The sequence below is a fragment of the Dermacentor variabilis genome, chromosome 2, assembly GCF_050947875.1.
Source record: "Dermacentor variabilis isolate Ectoservices chromosome 2, ASM5094787v1, whole genome shotgun sequence".
Lineage (NCBI taxonomy): Eukaryota > Metazoa > Arthropoda > Arachnida > Ixodida > Ixodidae > Dermacentor > Dermacentor variabilis.
This window is the reverse complement of record NC_134569.1, coordinates 45313698-45332553: the sequence shown is the minus strand read 5'-3', so window position 1 is coordinate 45332553 and position 18856 is coordinate 45313698. Positions and strand designations below refer to the sequence as shown.

Below are 18856 nucleotides of genomic sequence, written 5' to 3'. Positions count from 1 at the left end.
TTTCACCAATGGGAACATTCCGTCCTAAAGTGTTGAGTTTTGGTTTGAAGAACGCGCCATACTGTTTTTCAAGTCTCATGGATAAAGTGTTGCGGGGACAGCAAGAATTCGCTTTACCGTATCTAGACGACGTAGCGATATTCTCCGCATCCTGGTCTGAGCATATGACACACTTGCGGGCAGTGCTAACCCGCCTGCGCGAAGCAGGCTTGACAGTAAAGGCTCCTAAGTGCCAGTTAGCACAGGCCGAGGTTGTCTACCTCGGTCACGTGATTGGTCAGGGTCGTCGCCGCCCCTCTGAAATAAAAGTGGCCGCTGTGCGAGACTTTCCGCAACCGCGCACAAAGACCGATATTCGGTCGTTCTTAGGTGTCGCCGGCTACTATCAGAGGTACATCCCTAGGTACTCTGATATCGCGGCTCCCCAGACGGATGCTCTAAGAAAGACAGAGCCTCAAACAGTCGTCTGGGACGAGACAAAGGAAAGAGCTTTTAGCGCCCTAAAGAGTGCCCTAACAAGCCAGCCTGTGCTACGATCGCCAGACTATACAAAAGGGTTCATTGTTCAGTGCGATGCTAGTGAGCGAGGCATGGGCGTTGTACTGTGCCAACGGGAAAATGGAGAAGTAGAACACCCCGTCCTGTATGCTAGTCGTAAGCTGACCAGTCGTGAGCAGGCGTATAGCGCCACCGAGAAAGAGTGTGCATGTCTCGTGTGGGCCGTTCAGAAATTGTCATGCTATCTAGCCGGCTCGAGGTTTATCATTGAGACAGATCACTGCCCTCTCCAATGGCTGCAGACCATCTCTCCCAAAAATGGCCGCCTCCTGCGCTGGAGCCTCGCTTTACAACAATATTCCTTTGAGGTGCGTTACAAAAAGGGGAGTCTCAACGGTAACGCCGATGGCTTAAGTCGAAGCCCCTAACGTAGGAATCAGCCTCAAAATTGTTTGTTACTGATGTTTTTCTTCCTGAGGCAGGATTTTTTTTTAACATATTGCTTTTGTTTAGTGTTTCAAAGTGATGATATGCTTTCTAGTGCAATTTTTCAATTTGTGGACGCGTTCTGAGTGATGCTAGACTACTGTAAGGAACTAGGCAGTGGTATAAAAAGGGGAAAGAGCCTGGCAGGGCTTAGTGAGGGTTGTGCCGTGCTTGCTGACTGAGCGGTGGAGTTTTCAGCGTAGTTCTAACGCTTGCCGGGAACGAGAACAAAAATGTGAACTCTCCCGAAGTCACTTTGCAGTGTCCCGTGCGAACCTGAACGAGAGAACGAGGCCTTCTCTGTGCGCTGCGCTCAAGAAACGTCAAGGGACGCCCGACTTCGGTTATGAGCATCATCGAGCGACATCCCTCCGGACAGCGGATGCAGTCCCCTGTCCATCGGGATCTCCTTTCCCCGGCGGGGCGGTCTGTTGCGTTTCGCCTGCGACACGTGGTTTTGCCGGCGCGACGGCGGCGGGGCGGCGGACATTTTGGCCCGATCGTCGTCACCGCAACACTCATCGCCAGGTGTTTCCAGGCGCGTCTGCGGCGATGCGACCGCCTAGGGATTTCGTTCCAGTCGTTGTGCCCGAAACAGGCGATGCCAAAGCAGGGATCTCATTCCAGTTATTGGGCCCGAAACAGGCGATGCCAAAGCAGGGATCTCGTTCCAGTCATTGTGCCCGAAACAGGCGAAGCCAAAGCAGGGACCATCTTCTCGTTACAGTCATTATGTCCGACCGGCAGCGCCACGACAGTGTGCTGCGCAGCGCCACGACCAGGTGCTACGAGATCGTGCGCAGCGCCACGACATGGTGCTACGGCATCGCTACGACAGTGTGCGTCACCATTAGCCCATTGTACATTCACGTGCTCGTCTTTTGAGGGGTTCCTTCTTGCCCTCAACTGCGAGAGTATAAAAACAGCTGCCCCCGGACGCCAGAGGAGGGCTCCGATTTCTTCTGCTGAGTGAAGTGCTCTCCCGTCTCTCTACTTCGGTCAAACCTGACCGCCAACTCTTTGCGATGTTAAAATAAACAAGTTGTTTCGTTGTTACCAGTCGACTCATGCTTTGCCGGGACCTTCGGATGCTTCGAGTTGTACCCCAGGCCGCCAGGCCAACGCTACCCTTGGGGCTTGCGACCCAGGTACAACCACGGGCGTCAGCGCCGAGTTCCCAACAGATCGTACCAGCAGTCGGATCCAAATACCATCTGCTCACGCACTCGCGTGCCGCAATTCGTGCTTATGAAAGCGGCAACTAAAGATGTAGCGCGTATACTAGTAGCGAGCTCAAAAGAGAGAAAACTATGCCTCTCCTGGTTTCTCGCTCACATGGGGAAAGACATTCACCCGCAAAAACCAAACCTCAATGAAACGGCCCCCGACAGTATGCGAGAACTTGCCCACCGCGACAGTCCCACGGCCTCCGAGGGGCTGGACATTCAGTTTAATGACTCGCTACTCCCTTACCAAGAAATCGCCTCACACTATCGAAGAGGCAGAATCAAATACCCGCTCCCGCACGCCAAACTCGAACGCGCGCAGGCGGCCGCGTTTCGAATGCTACAAACGCGTGTCCGTCACGAGGCCTACTATAAGTCACTACTACCCAGACATTCCGGCAAATTGCCCAGACTGCCTAGAACTTTATTGGTCACTCTCATCACTCTCGCACAAGCTATGGCAATGTACCACGTTACTAAAGGGCCCTCTCTCCAGTGAGCCCGAACGGGAAGAAGCCCTCAAAAGCCCGGACCTCAAACTCCAACTCAAGGCCGTCCAGAGGGCCCAAGTACTGCCGGAGCGTTACCCCGTTCCCGTCCCGACTTCGGCGTCACCTACGGTTTCGGCCTGAGGAGCGCCCCGCGTGGGATCTCCAACGGCGTAAAACTCCTCAGGACCTCAATGAAGTTCTTGACTGACTAACTGGAGTTACTTTGAGGAGTCGGAAACCAGCTGCTTGGTACTTGTAAGTCCAGAAGGCGGTTTACCTTAAGGTCCTACATAGCTGGCTTCTTGTTCATTGCAATGTCAGTTCATGTGGACTACCGCTGCAGCCCAATGCTCTTGTTCCTAAGCTACGTGGGTTTGCGCTTCCTTTAGTAAGACTCTCACCAGCCATGGTAGCTTAGCGGCTATGGTGTTGCGCTGCTAAGCACGAGGTCGCGGGATCGAATCGCGGCGGCGGCGGCTACATATTATGGGGCCGAAATGCAAAAACACCTGTGTCCCGTGCATTTGGGGCACGTTAAAGATCCCCTGGTGGCCAAAATTAATCCTGAGTACCCCACTACGGTGTGCCTCATAACAAAATCATGGTTTTTGGCACGTAAAACCCCACCATTCAATTGAGTTAGTAAGACACTCACTGGGGCGACGCTTCAACACAGTGCAAGACTGCGGAAGTCGTGCTTCATTTTCAACCACATCGTAATCCTTCTCATCAACCTACCCTTTAGAAAAGTGCCAAGCTGGCTCTCCCGCAATGCACATCACTCCAAGTGGGGTTGCCCGCACTTGGAACAGAGAAAAAAATTATGTGCCACCCGTCATTCCCGTGCTGGATGAAACGTTGCACTGACGACATGCCCAGACACTAGCGCCATATTTCCTCCTGGTGTTCCTCGTTTGCAACTCCACAGAAAGAGCGTCGTTCAATTATTTGGGCCATGGCCAGCGCCGCCGCGCCCTGTCCCGCGATCAAGCGCCTTGCGACGTGCGTTAGCGTAAATAGTGCGTCACAGTATAGTCGCGCGCTCACCGGACGAGAAACAGCGAGCGCCCAGGGTAAGCAAACGTATCGTATACGGGCTGCCGCAGCCAGAGTCATGAAACATTTAATACTCCGAAACACCACCGATGCTAGGGAGAGGAGGAAAGGGCTAAAGAACGGGGGCGTGTTGCTTAACGCATGCGCCACCGAAGCGAGCTTTAGTGTGGTCGTTTTAGCGGATGCGCAACTAGAAGTACGCCTACAAAGATGCAAGTCGTAATGACGAAAAGGAGTGGTCCCACTGCGCCTTCACAACTAACGAATCCTAAAGCCATTTCTTCTTGTTTTAAAGTGAAAAACATATCTCACGCGGCCACAGCGAAGCGAACTGGGATTCGGGAGTAGGCGCTACCCAGAAAGCTTGCTACAAAATCGCGGCTTGAAGTATCAAGTACTACTGCTGCTGAACAAGACATACGCTGTTGTGAACAGAAGCGCTGTCAATTATTATATAAAACCATCTCGTCGCTGTTGGTATATACTGATCGACTGCGTAGCAAGAGATAATTAAGATTACGCCTTTGCATTCCCAACTTTATTAATTTACAATGTTACAACGAAATTACCCCAGTAGAATACAATAACCGCGCCTAAAATCATTTAGGACTTTCATAGCAGCCGTAAATCGTAATTCTTGGAAGCTAAAGTCAGTCGAAATAAAAGACTGATTTTTAATTCATTGTTTGCTTCATGCATAACAACCTTGCAACGTGTTGTTTTCATTCGGACATCGAATTTCGAAAGCGCATTTGCCAGCAATTCTCTTATACGAGGCAGTGGCAACCATGTTTGTGATTTAGTTAGTTAGTGAGTTAGTTAGTTAGTTAGTTAGTTAGTTAGTTAGTTAGTTAGTTAGTTAGTTAGTTAGTTAGTTAGTTAGTTAGTTAGTTAGTTAGTTAGTTAGTTAGTTAGTTAGTTAGTTAGTTAGTTAGTTAGTTAGTTAGTTAGTTAGTTAGTCGATCGATCATATGTATTCTGAAGCTGCTAGCAGGGCCTCTAGTTATAGTTTTCCTGTGAGGCGAAGTCCTAGCTTTTAAGAATTTCTTAAAAGAGTGGCAGAACTCATCTCACGACGACTGTCGATGGTAATGCGATTAGCTTTCGAACAATGTATCGACACTGTATTTCTCAAGCCAAGTTTTTTTAACATCTCCAGTGGTAATTCTGAGAATTCCATTGCTTCAGCTATGTGCGATATAATATACTTCGGTATCATTTCTATTTGCTATGGCACTCGCTTGGCAATGTCGGCCATGAGCATGGCGACATGACGAAAACTGCATCACGCCGACGCAGTGACGACAATGGAATAACGTCAATGCAACGACAAAGGCGGTACGGCGACGGCGGCATGACGATAGTGAGATGACGGTTGCTAAATCATTACGTTAGTATAACGATGGCAGCGTGACGACGACGAGTGTTAGACGACATTGGCGTGACGGTGAAGGTATGACGATAACCGCACGATGGAACTGAAACGATCACAATGGAAGGACCACGACAGCATGACGACTACAGTATAACAACGGATGAATGAGAGCGACTGTCTGACGCCGAGACTAAATGACGACGAAAGCACGAAAGCGGCGGCATAATCACGAGTGAATGATGAAGAAAAAAATGACCTCGATGGATAGACGAAGGCAGTATGACGACGGCGGCATTAAGACTATGGGATGATCTTACTGAAGTCATGATGGCAGTAAAACGACAGCTCGACGGCAATGGTACGATTACGACTGTGCGACGACGATGGCATGACGAGAGTCGGACGTTGAAGTTACAGGGACGGCGCTGGAACGACCGCGTCGGTATCACAACCGCAGAACGAGAACGAATGCATGAATACGACGGTATGACGACAATGGCGTGACGACGACTGTATCACGAACCCTGTATGACGATGGTGATGTGACGACGGTGGCATGGCGAGATTCATATGATGAAGCAGGACTGATGATGGCCCTGACGGCATGACGACGACGCGCAACGACGACGATGGCATGACAACGTCGGCGTAATCACGATTGAATGACGACGCCACTATTACGGCAAAAGGATGAAGAAGGATTGACGTCGATGGAACGACGAAGGTTGCATGACGACGATGGCATCACGACAATGGAATGACGTTATTGAAGTGATGACGATGGAAAAAACGAAAGCATGACGCTGACAGCATAAGGACAATTGTATGACGACTGTGTGACGACAATGGCATGGGGACGATGACGTGACGAGAGTGGGATGAGGAAATTAGAATGATGACGATGGAACGACCACTATGGCACCACGACGACGGTATGGCAACGACTGTATGACGACGGCAGAACGACGACGATGCCATGACAACGGTATGAGGGCAATGAATGATGACGACTGTATGAAGACTATCATATGACGACGACTTTATTACCATGCCTGTATGACGGCGCTGGCATAAGAACAGGCGGATCACAAAGCTGCAATGGCGAAGATGGAACGATCCCCTGTGCCCCGAAACGTCCATCCCGTCCATAACGAGGGCAGACGCAAGGCCAGAGCAGCAGCCATCCTCAAACAGATCAAGCAACGAGGCATTAGAGCAGGCTTCGTCGACGCCGCGGAGTACAGCGATGGGAAGACCTTTGCCATCGTTGTGGTCGACTCCAGCGGCAAGATTTCCAACTGCGCCTCCATTCGCACTTCAGACCCCGGTGTCGCCGAGCAAGCCGCCATCGCCCTCGCCCTGCTAGACGGTCGTGGATCCGAGATATATAGCGATTCCAAAACAGCAGTTAGGGCTTTTCAGAAGGGTTGCATCGCCAAGCAAGCTGCTCGTCTGCTTAGCAGCTCGAGTCGAGATGCTCTCACGCATCATTCAATCCACTGGTTTCCAGCTCACGTAGGGTCGGTCGAGGGTGCTCCCCCGAACCTCAATGAGTCTGCTCACGAGGCTGCGCGTGACCTCACCGACCGCGCTTCCTCTACAAGAAGCATCGACTCCCCTCCTCCCTACGGCCACAGGGACGCTCCCGCTACTCACAACGAGCTTATTAAATTCTTCTACATGTCTAGAAGGGTCTTTCCACCCCCTCACCCCAAGTTGAATAGGGCGCAAGCCGTTTCGCTTAGGCTTCTGCAGACCAATACGTATCCGTGTCTGTCCGTTCTCCACGAGGCTTACCCGGACGTGTATCGCGACGACGCCTGCTCCTCCTGCGGCCAGACCTCCACTCTAGCGCACATGCTGTGGGAGTGTGGGTCGACATACCCCAAGTTCATCAAGGAGGAGTGGGACTCGCTTTTGCGTAGCCCCGCTCTAGAGAAGCAAATCCTGGCCGTCCAGCGTGCCCGCGACCGGGCCGGTGGGCTAGACCTGCCGGTCCCGACGTGGGACTAGCCGGGTGCGCGACGAGTTCGCGTCCTCGCCGGACCTACAATAAAGTTTATTCACTCACTCACTCATCACGACGGCATCACGATGGCCATGAAACAGCAAATGCAGTATGACTGTATGACGACGATTGGGCGACAACGACGTCATGACGAAGGTCAGATTACGAAGCTGGAATGATGACTATTAAACGACCACGACGACATCGTAACCACGAGCACATACGTAGTGACCTAAGCTGGTAGACAACTTGGGCCTCTAAGTCGGCGTTAGATAGATAGATAGATAGATAGATAGATAGATAGATAGATAGATAGATAGATAGATAGATAGATAGATAGATAGATAGATAGATAGATAGATAGATAGATAGATAGATAGATAGATAGATAGATAGATAGATAGATAGATAGATAGATAGATAGATAGATAGATAGATAGATAGATAGATAGATAGATAGATAGATAGATAGATAGATAGATAGATAGATAGATAGATAGATAGATAGATAGATAGATAGATAGATAGATAGATAGATAGATAGATAGATTCAATATGGTTGAAGTGGGCAAGCAGTTCTTATCCCATTAAAACAATGCTGTCTACAGGATCATCATCATCATCATCAGCCTGGATACGCCCACTGCAGGACGAAGGCCTCTCCCATATTTCTCCAACTACCCCGGTCATCTACAGGATCACAAAAGGATAACACGAGCGTCTCAAGAAACCAACACCAGTATGAAATACCTTTATCCTGATAAGCGCGTAGTTCATTGAACAACATGCGATGATTAGAGCACTGCAATGGCCCATGCCAGCGATAGTTTAATAAATATAGGTGTACGTGTAAACCGCGTACCGGTGCGGTGCAGCGGAGCCCCTTTGTCCATGGCGCGTTGTTCGTAGGGCGCCAATACGGCGACCGCTCTGGTCGGCCGCGTCACCACGGTGGTGGTTGGCTGCTGCTCGGCCGTGTCCGAGGAGGACACGACCAGGGCACGCATGGACTCCGGCGCCGCATCGTCCCCTTCAGTGGCCGTGGACTTGGAAAGCGCGAACGACGTCCTCCGGCTGCCCGGCATCCGCAGTCGCAGGGACCGGCTCCGACCCGCTGCCCGGGCTGCGACGGTCAAGCACGGGTCAAAGACGAGACAGTCACTTGAGAGCCCGCTGAATATAGCCAAGTTTGGAAACAGGTTTCAGCAAGCAATTTGTGTATACGCTTAGCGTAAACCCAGAATGTAGCTCCATTTTCAGTTCTGCTTACAAGCCGAACCCTTTTGGAACACAGTTTAGACATAGTGCGCATGGCGCAGTACGCAGACAGGGTCCGGAATATTTGAGTAAGCTACTTCTAGAACCGTCTGTTGAAACGTGGGAAATGTCACAGGGGCATGGAACGAAATCTCAAATTGCACAGTCCATGCACTATCACTTATTGAACTCATTGAACAAGTGGACGCTGAGTCGCTTGGTTCATTATTATTAGTACAAGGAAAAGAAACAAGGAAGATGCGGCAAATATTAAAAAAAGAACAAGAAGAAAGCTCAGCGCTCAGAAGTATTCGCATTAACACCGCCTTCACAACAACATGCACAAGGAAAGATGAAACAGCGCAATCGTATAACGCCGCGAAGACAGAATAGGTTTGCCGGCAGACAGAACCCGGCAGCGCACTTCATTGAGATATGTAATAACAACCGCCATAGGCACCGACCGAGATCCCTCTGGAGTGTTCCGGGGGAGGGGGCGCAGAGCTTCCCTCCCCCTCCTCCCCCCACACACACCTAAAGTGCCATTACCAGACCTTTCTCACCCACATCATTTAAGGTTTCTTTTCGCTTTCCTCGACCTTTACAGTTGGAATTTTATTGGGTCTAATAGCTTATACTGGGCATCATTAATGGCGCGGGCGTGCATGGTTTTTAATTCATACCTTCGCTTTATTTCTGCAAATCCTGATGATAGGAGGACAAGCGCATTATAAGCACTAGCGACAGCTGCCTAATCCGTATTTTCTCATTTCAACATTGTTTTAAATTTCCACTGTAAACACAATGCACATACACATTATATTTAAATATGCGTACAGGACAAAGTTTATTATATTTTTGAAAAATATGGGGGTAGTCAATAATAAATTATTTCCAAAGGTATGGATAGCCTATGCCTAGAGAACGAATATGTTGCTGTATGCTCACCACGCTTCAAATTGCTTTGCGTGCTTTTTTCACCATAAAAAAAAACACTGTATACTTCAGTGACCCCTTCAGCGGAGTCTTTTATCAACGGCGTGTGAAATGCACTTGAATGGCGTGTCTCAGTATCGCTTCTTTTTCCGGTAAGCTATGTCAACGACTCATGAAAAAAAAACATTTCTAATAATTTTTAACATCTTTTAGGGATGCAAACATTGTCACTTGCATGCAAAGGTCATGAATATATACTAGGTGTCCTAATTAACTATCATGCACCAAGATATAAAAAAGAGCAATGCGTTACTTAATTCGTTAATGCGTTAAGAAAACCTAGTGCATATTGTTTGCAGTACAGTGGTGTAGCTGCCAGTAAATTTTTTATTACTGGGATTTATTTAGGTAATTTTAATCAATTATCTAACCGGAGACGTACTATCATAATTATCAAGGTGTCAATGCGGCATTTGTAGGCACAGCCAATGGACATCTAACTGCGGTATATTCAGCGATGTACTAAATGTGTACTGATTTCTTTTCCAACTGATCAACAAACCACTCGAAATAGGAGAATACCGCGTGACTGCGCTCCCACCCGGATCCAAGCATGAAACTGTCTGGATGCGACTTTTCATGCGCAATAGATCGGAAGGCACGGGCCTGTAAATTGGCCGGCTAGGTCACCTGACCTCTCTCCACTCGATTTTTTTCTTTGGGCTTATGTGAAAGATCGTGCTTACATTATCGAAACGGACGTCAGATTACGTCAGGTTAGCTCAAGACAAGGATAACGGATTTCTGCCGTATAATTCGAGTGTCGGTCATCAAGAAAGCCACTGAAGATGTGATCAAGCAGAATCAGCACTGCGTAGCTGCAGAAGGAGACCGGTTGGAACAAGTCCTCTAGGCAGCAGCTGGTGTTCAGCGGCGCTTACGAATTCATAGATAATAAGTTCCCACTGAAATCTCATGTTTTCTTTGTTCTTTTGTTTTTTTGGTGCAGACATCCTTATTGTCAATTCGGCTCATTTAAAGTGGTATATGTACTTTCTTGAACGCATCGATCTTGCCTTTTTTCTACACGTGGGTCGCTTTGCGGTCTGTTTATTTGCCTTTTATTTTTTTGACACGAACCTGTTTTTGCAGCACGTATACACTTCCATGAAAAATAAAACGCTCATTTTAATTTGGCTTTGGTCCGAAGCAAGTTTATGGCGGGACATATAGCTTCGCGCACACTCTTGCGATTCGGTGCGAGCAAAGCCGTGATATTGAAACATTTTATGCCCATTACATTGCTTTTCGCATTTTGTGCGTGGTCAGAAGGGGGCTTCGGCCGCGTTATCAAGGGGCTTTTGTTGTCAATGTGATCAGTGGGTCTTGAGAGACGGATAAGTGTGACGTAGAAATGAAAGGAAGGAATGGGGAACCAGTGCTGACCAGGAGGCGCTACGGCAGTTTGAGTGCGTAACTCGAATATGCTGACACCGTCCGGTGTCAGCATATTCATATGCTGCATATTCAGCATATGCAGCATGGCACGACATATTTAACGATAACGGACGCGAGCCTGTATCTATGTTTCCCGAGCACGATGCGCCCAGCGACGTTCTGTCCATGCCATGCGGGTTGCGAAGAGCGCACGCGCTGTTGCATTCCACCACGTCGGTGCCCGGACAGGTCAGTTGCTGGACGCATGCGCTTCGAAATGAGCGCTGAATTTGGCGATGCAAAATTGTAGCATGCGCTACTGTAAACTATGCCCACCACTCGCCAGGCTTTGTGTTACGGCGCTGCAGTCGGCGCGCGAAATTTCAGCGCTGGTTGCCCATAACAACGAAGCCGAGAAACCTGCTGTTGGTGCTCCTTGCGTACCATTATCAAGGTGATGCGCTGCCTCTTCGAGTTTGCGACAGACAACGCAGTTGCTTTCAATATGCTTATTTGAGGGCGCTGCCTTATGATGCGGGTGGGAGTGCATTCACGTGATATTTTTCATATTTCGTGAGGTTTCTTTGCCTGTTGGAAAAAATTGTACGCAGTTAGTACGTCGCTGAAAACATCGCAGTTAGATGTCATTTGGGGGTGCCTACAAATGTCTCATTGACACTTTGAACATTAGGACAGCACTTCTCGAGTTACATAATCAACTGCCATTACCGAATTAAATCTCAGTAACAAAGGATTACTGGCGGGTACTCCACCGTACTGGAAACAATATGCGCTAGTTTTTCTTCGTCTAACGCAACTGCTTGTGTTTTAAGTCTTGGCGCATGATAATTGGGGAACACTATGATTCACTCAGTAACCGAAATGAGGCCAAGACAGACTCACTCGAAATCAGAATCAACAGCAGTCATGCGCGACAGCGCTTATACTCGGACTCCCAGAAAAAGAAAAGAGAGAGAAGAGAGAAGTGGGGGGGGGGGGGGGGGGCTGTAGTTTCGCCGCAAAGGCAAAGCAGTATTAGTGATAGCCAAGTATGCGGCAATTACACGAAGGAAGATTACACCACCGAGAGCACTCAGGGTGTGAAATTGAACTGTCTCCTACTGTGAGGTCTTGTATATACTCATATAACGGTGTCACTTCAGCGATCAATTCTTCGAGGTCACAAGAAGTTTCTTCAAGTGCAAGAGATATACGTTATACGACCCAAAGCAAAATCTGGGCTACGGGATCGTTTCGATTAAATCTTGGTCTCCTGATGATTTCGGGTGTTTCGGCTTAATTTTGGCCACCTGGTGTGGCGTAACGGTCTCCTAATTTCAATGCGGGAGCTTTCTTCCGTTGCAGCCACAGCTGGCAGGACTCGAACCGGCACTCTTGTGCTCGACTTCTGAATTCGCAGTGAAAGCGGCGAAAGCTTGGCACGTGTGGCCTGATGGCGCGTGCGATCCTACGTTTACATCGACTAGTCGTGCCACCTACCATGTCTGATCAGTTTCCGGTCGATTCCTACGGAATACAACAACTTTCGACAGTCGGCGTTGCCTTCATTCCGATGCGTCGTCAGATAAACCAGATCCTCTTGGCGCGCATGCGTTTCCCACTCAAAGCATGTTTTACACAACTTGGCCGAAAACACTCAGCGCGACAGGAATCCGATAAGGACTTGCTATACCAAAACGATGGATGCAGCGACTGTTGCAGCCCATCCGATTGCTGGAAGGACTAAAAAATCGCCGCCTAAAAAATGTTATCGCACAGCGCGGGACGCGCCTGCATGTATCCGAAGTTTCTGAAAAGTTATCGATGCTTATATCCGCTGTCTATTGTCACTGAACCTTGTGTTATCTGATTTCATCGCCTCACGGGAATGGTGTAGAACTTTGTGGAAGGCACGCGGGTCTCAACGATTAGACTGGAACATTTGTTGACTACTGTATAAAAGCCGACGCGCTTGACCCGCTGATCAGATTTTCGACGATCGCCGACTGTGTTCGCCGCTATCGTTGTGCTTTAAGTGTAGCTTGTCTTTGTGGGCACAGGTTCGCCCAATAAAAGCTACTTTTGTCTTTCACAGTATTGCTATTGTGTTCTTTAACGTCACTACCACGTGACAATATCTTACACGCTCCGCATCTTTTCTTTTTCTTTCTTTCTTTCTTCCTTTCTTTATTTATTTATTTATTTATTTTTTTCTATATGGCGCACGACCACAGTGCGTTGCGGCAGGACATTCTTTATGTATAGTTTGTTCCATGCGTTACCCTTCCCTGCTTATTTTCTTTCTTATCGTGCCCTTCCCGTAAAACGTACTGACCAGTCCGCAAAAAATTATGTTGCATTTATTCCCGCCTGGCATACGTAAAAAACTCAGTGCCCTTCCACTCTGTCAAGAAGGATGACCAGCGAAGCTGTGTATGTGCGCCCCTTAATGGCGAACTGCACCTCCGCCGCGGGTCGGCCCGGCATGGCACTAACTTCGGCATCGGCCCACGTATGGGGCCGATGCCGAACGCCTGCTTCGCCTCCGTCGCGGGTCGGGCCTGTATTGCACTGTCTTCGGAATCGGCCCACGTATGAGGAGTGTTTAACGTCGGCTTCACCTACACCACAGGTCGGCCCGGCATTGCACTATCTTCAGGATCGGCCCACGTATGGAGAGTGCTTAACGCCTACTTCGCCTCCACCGCGGGTCGGCCCGGCATTACACTATGTTCGGGATCGGCCCACGTACGGGGAGTGCTTAACGCCTGCTTCACCTCCTCCGCGGGTCGGGTCGGCATTACACTATCTCCGGGATCGGCTAACGTGTGGGAAGTGCTTAACGCCCGCTTCGCCTCCGCCGCGGGTCGGCCCGGCATTGCACTATCTTCGGGATCGGCCCACGTGTGGGGAGTTTTTTGCTTATTACGCCAACGACACGCAAATTTCCTTGGACGGTAGAGGTGTACAGCTTCTCTGTAAAAGCTGGTAACCGCAGTCTGCCGAGAAGCCGACTTTGGCAACTGTCGCATCACGCAAACAGTCCTAGGAGTCTGGCTCTGTGTTGAAACGAGCCAGACTGCTGACGCATGAACACAAATATTGCCATAGTGAGCCACTGACCGCAGGTCCTGACCAGCGCCTGCGGCAGTGGCGCCAGGTCCCCTCCAGCTGCCGCCACTCCTAGGCTCCCGGCGGCCTCCTCGTCGGCCTTGTAAGGCGCATCGGTGACATCCTCGAAGTTGACGATGAACATGCAGATGTCGCCGTCCTCGTTCCTGATGGGCGCCACCACCTGGCTGCACAGGAACTTGGACCCTGCGCCGTGACACAGAGAGAAAGAAAGGGCTAAGCTGAATTCAAAGCAGATCGGAGATGTTTTACCACAAGCCCTCGTTTTCCATATAAAGGATGAAATGATTAGATAGATAGATAGATAGATAGATAGATAGATAGATAGATAGATAGATAGATAGATAGATAGATAGATAGATAGATAGATAGATAGATAGATAGATAGATAGATAGATAGATAGATAGATAGATAGATAGATAGATAGATAGATAGATAGATAGATAGATAGATAGATAGATAGATAGATAGATAGATAGATAGATAGATAGATAGATAGATAGATAGATAGATAGATAGATAGATAGATAGATAGATAGATAGATGTGAAAGAGCGGAAGGAAAGACGCCGCGCGCGCACATCACCATGAAGTCAAAGGCGCTCGTAGGGCTCCGTCGTTTAGCAGAAAGCAAGAAATTGTTTTAGCTTCCTTGTTGGCCAGGGTTAGGCAGGGACAGCACTCTAGTAACGTCTACTTTAACGGTAGGCAACGGTCGCGTCGTCCGAGAGCATTGGAAAGGGATTGTCTTTGCAAATCAAGGTCGAAAGATGAAATTTCTCACTTGACTATGATACACAATACGTGCGCTCAAGCCGCAGATATTGAAAAAAGAACATCTACAATATATCATTGAGCGCTATTTTTCTTAATAAGGCAAAAGCGATTTCGTTCCGCGCAGTGATAAAGCGGAACTTCCTGCACGCGGACCTGAGGAAGCATCACGCGGAGGAAAGCAACCATAAACGCTGACCACCATGCCGAACAAATTAAGGCGTACAATTTCGCCTGCTTTTGGCACCCGAAATGTTGATATTCTATTCACTGACAGAAACACTGACTGGACGAAGTTGTCACCAAAAGATGCTCCCTGTGCATTTGTGAATGAGAAATTACCGCTGTGAATTTGCGTCGCCTAATTGCACACGAAATCTTTTTTTTTTTTTAAACCTTGTTGGATTGCACTTGCCTGCACAACCGCCTTCGCCATTTTGCAATATTCCTCAGAGTTTCCCTGTGTATCAGATGCTGTAACGCATTGGCTTGGTATACTGTTGGCTAAGTTCCCCACTGGAAACATCTGAGAGACGTGGACAGGTGAGCAGACAACACAAATGCTCTCTTGAAACTTAATATTCTATTCCGCATGGTACGACATATTAATGGGATAAAAAAAACCGTGTCAGTGGAGAATCTGTGCACGAGTTGTCCAAGACAGCAGGAATTTCGGCTTCTCTTCTTCGTTTGATGCTATGGTTAACGACTTTTCACATTAGGCACGTATCTGCGCACAAAGCAGTATTACCGAGCTGTGCCCCAGGGACCATGACTTGAAAGGTCTACGAATTGCAAAAGATATGTTGCATATCGTGTCAGGGCACAAGATATAGGGAGTCGGCGCTATCCTGAATTGTGAGTTGTGTGACCGTTTGGGTGCATCAGCACGAACGCCACCGCCTCATTTCTTATTCACTCGTGTATGCCACGGTACGGGTAGTAAAGGGCGTTGAGCGATATGTGATTTTTAGGAACCTCGCATGTCCAAACAAATAAACCCAGTAAAATACATTCCCTTTCCAAATGAAATCAACGCTCAGGCATGTACATTTGCGACGCAGATGGTCGCCGTTTAAACTTTTACGTGAACAGCGTTCGAGACGGGAAAACAAAATATGTCACGTCTTGGAAGAACCAACAGTTGCAGGGCCACGGTGACATAAAACAACCAATTCTATAACGGCCGTTTGGACATTACGAACGATGTTTACTGACGGCAGCAGCTGCTTTTCGCCTGAAAATCCTTGTATACACTGTCGTCTACATTTTAATATGTATTAACGAGCGCTCGCGTGCTGCCCGCGTCTCCACGCATAGTGTTTCGGTTCAAGCATAAACTCACACAAAATAACACCTATGCTCGCACCTACGGACCACTTTCAGAGCAACGTTTCTGTGTAACGCTCAACAACTAGCAAGACAACTTGCTCCGATATCTCTTTAGTCGCAGAGGAAACGTATACCTTTGCCCTGTCGGCACGAAAGCGAGGAAGCAGGCCATTAGCGAGCGACTCGCCTATACGACGACAGACCTAGCATAGCACAGCGTCACAGGCCGAGTAAGCATTTGCGTGCCCTTCGTGTGAACGGAAAGATGCAGGATGAGGCGGTCAGCGGTTCTTTCCAACGAGGTCATAAAAAAGAAAGTAAGAAAAGCTGGGGCGAAGCGAATATTTCGTTCGCGCGTACGACCATACTTCCCGCTAACAGGGGAGAGGAAAGCGGGGGAGGGGGAAGGGCGGCACAGCACCGAGCGAAGCTATGCTGCTCGCTGAGAAACTGTCCTCTTGCTGATAACACACGAGTTTCACAGTTGGTAAAAGGGAGAAAAAAAGATGTGAACAGCAAGAATAGGCTGGTAGTGAAAGAAAGAAACGAGAGAAAATGCAAGCGGCAGCCAATTGTCTACACGCACCGGAAAGGAGCAACGCAACGCGCCGTTTGACCCACCGTCCCCCGAACCACTTTTCCGATGGTCCCGGCGTGAAGACCGTGTACGATGGGCCGCGCACATAGGCATGAAACGCGGAATAACGAGCTGAGACGCTGAAGAGAACGTTTGCGTGATGTAGTTCGAGATCCAGCCGCGCGCTTGCTGCTCTATGCATACGCCTTGGAAGGTCACTGCTACCCTTGGAACACCAATGCTCCGTCGTTTATAAGTAGAGTTTCCTGCTTTTTTTTCCTTTTTCTTTTTTTTTCTGTACTTCCCGGTGCAACATCTGGTGCATGGTGTGTCGCTCGCGCTCACTTATCTTGCTATGAGGTCCATTTAGATGCGATGCGAGGAGAAATGTTCCTAGAGCGGCGCCTGAGGCAATGGAGCAAGAAATAAATGTAATAGTATTTGCCTCTGGGCCACTGCAGATGCACAAGACGTCGTTGGTGATTCTGCCCCCTTATGGGTTGTACACCAATCGATGTACGAGCTAACAATATTTTTTTAAACGCAGAGAAGTGAGAAACAGAGAGAGAGAGAGAGAGCGATGAACAGAAAATAAATATAGAAAAGGTGATGTGGAATGATTCAAAACAACAGAAAGAAAACAAACGTAAAGGAGGAAAGGAGAATGCGGATGGTGCTGGCTGCAGGCTGATCCAGCCTTGCAACGTGTGCCGGCGATTGCTTCGCCCGAGCGCCTCCTTTCAGGAAACTTTAAAACAGAAAAGTGATGCTGACGTCTTTCGGCTCCACATCACTATAGGAAGTGTGGCGCGAGAGGGGTGAGCAAGGTGACGCGCACAGCGAGGCGGAACCGGGCACACGCGTGCACCCTGTGAGCCATCCCGCGCACGACACCCCGTCGGCCCACCCGACGCAACGCGCTGAAGCTACTCTGCCACACGCCACCAATCACGGACCAAGTCGACGGCATTTGAGAACTTCGGGAGGAGTCGGTACACTTGCCTCCTGAATGTCCTCGCGGTAACATGTGAACCATGTCGTTCGCACCAGCATGTGGAACGCCCAGACGCTGGAGTACTTCAACTAAATGTTTGTGCTCCACAGCTACATCCTGGACAACTCGATAAAAAGTGTTTTACATAACTGAGTCTTAAGAGTCACTAACTCCAACATGGCTGAACAAACATATCGCATGCGATGCTGCGCAAATATTGATCGTCTTTGTTTAGTAACCTAATAGAAAATGTAAGGGCAAGGAAAAAATTAATTTTCTTTCATTCCTTTTCCGGCAGAGAAAGTAAAAAAAAAAAAACATTAAAATTAGCACACACAGTTATACTCGCCAGTATCTGTTGCGCAGCATACAGCTTTAGAAACGACGAAGACGACGACAAGAAAACAGAAGCACTCTTTCGATTTCTGAGGAATATAATGGTACTTCCGGCACAATCGAATGTCGACTCTGTGGTTCCAACACCCTGCATATTGGCCAAATTACTGGAAGATAATGCTCAAGGGCTAGAGTGTCGCATTAAGCCTATTTTGCCCAATCTTGCCACGCCGCCTACTCATGGTGAAGACTTCGAAGAAGTTACGGTTTCGGAGCTGAAAAATGTACTAAGCCAGCTGCCTATATTCAGCGCCAGGTGCCGATGACGTTACTACGGCAATAATAAAAAAACATTGTTTAATATATGGTCACACGCGTTACTTACCATGGTAAACAACTCTAATAAAAATTCGTGGATTCCTCTGGAATGGAGACTTGCAAAACTAATCACAGTATTAAAAAAAGCAAGGTGCCGTTTACGTAATAGATAACATTAGGCGAATATCTATTACATCTAAGCTGGTAAAACTCGTCGAAAGAATCTTACACGATCATATATATAATTGGCTGATGGAGAACATGATATTGAGTCCATGGCAAATTGGCTTTAGATGTGGGTGCTCGATTTGTTGTGCCCATGTCGACCTAGAAAGTCGTATTCAACTATCTAGATGTCAGAAAATATAGGCAGCCTTAGTCACTTTGAAAATCACTAAGGAGCATGACAGCGTAGAACATGCAAGCCTAATAAACGCACTTTAGAATGCTGGTCTACCAAAGTATTTTGTTGCGTGGATTTATGAATTTTTAAGCGGCAGGGAATTTTACTGCTGTCCAGACGAATTGTCTTCATTAACGTATCAACAGTCAAGAGGTGTAACACGGGGATCGGTCCTATCCCCATTGCTGTTTAATGTTTTTCTGAGTACTGTGCTTTTTCA

At 48.4% G+C, this 18856-nt stretch overlaps 1 protein-coding gene across 6 annotated transcripts in view; it reads right to left on the bottom strand.

Moving 5' to 3' along the window:
* The window catches only part of sei (potassium voltage-gated channel seizure), a 318213-nt gene that overhangs the window by 146518 nt on the left and 152839 nt on the right, over nucleotides 1-18856 (bottom strand). For all 6 annotated transcript variants that reach the window (XM_075680320.1, XM_075680323.1, XM_075680318.1 and 3 more), the window contains exons 3-4: nucleotides 13894-14088; nucleotides 8003-8263 (exon numbers count right to left, since the gene is read on the bottom strand). In XM_075680320.1, the coding sequence (XP_075536435.1) occupies nucleotides 8003-8263; nucleotides 13894-14088 (456 nt within the window). The remainder of the gene's footprint in view (nucleotides 1-8002; nucleotides 8264-13893; nucleotides 14089-18856) is intronic.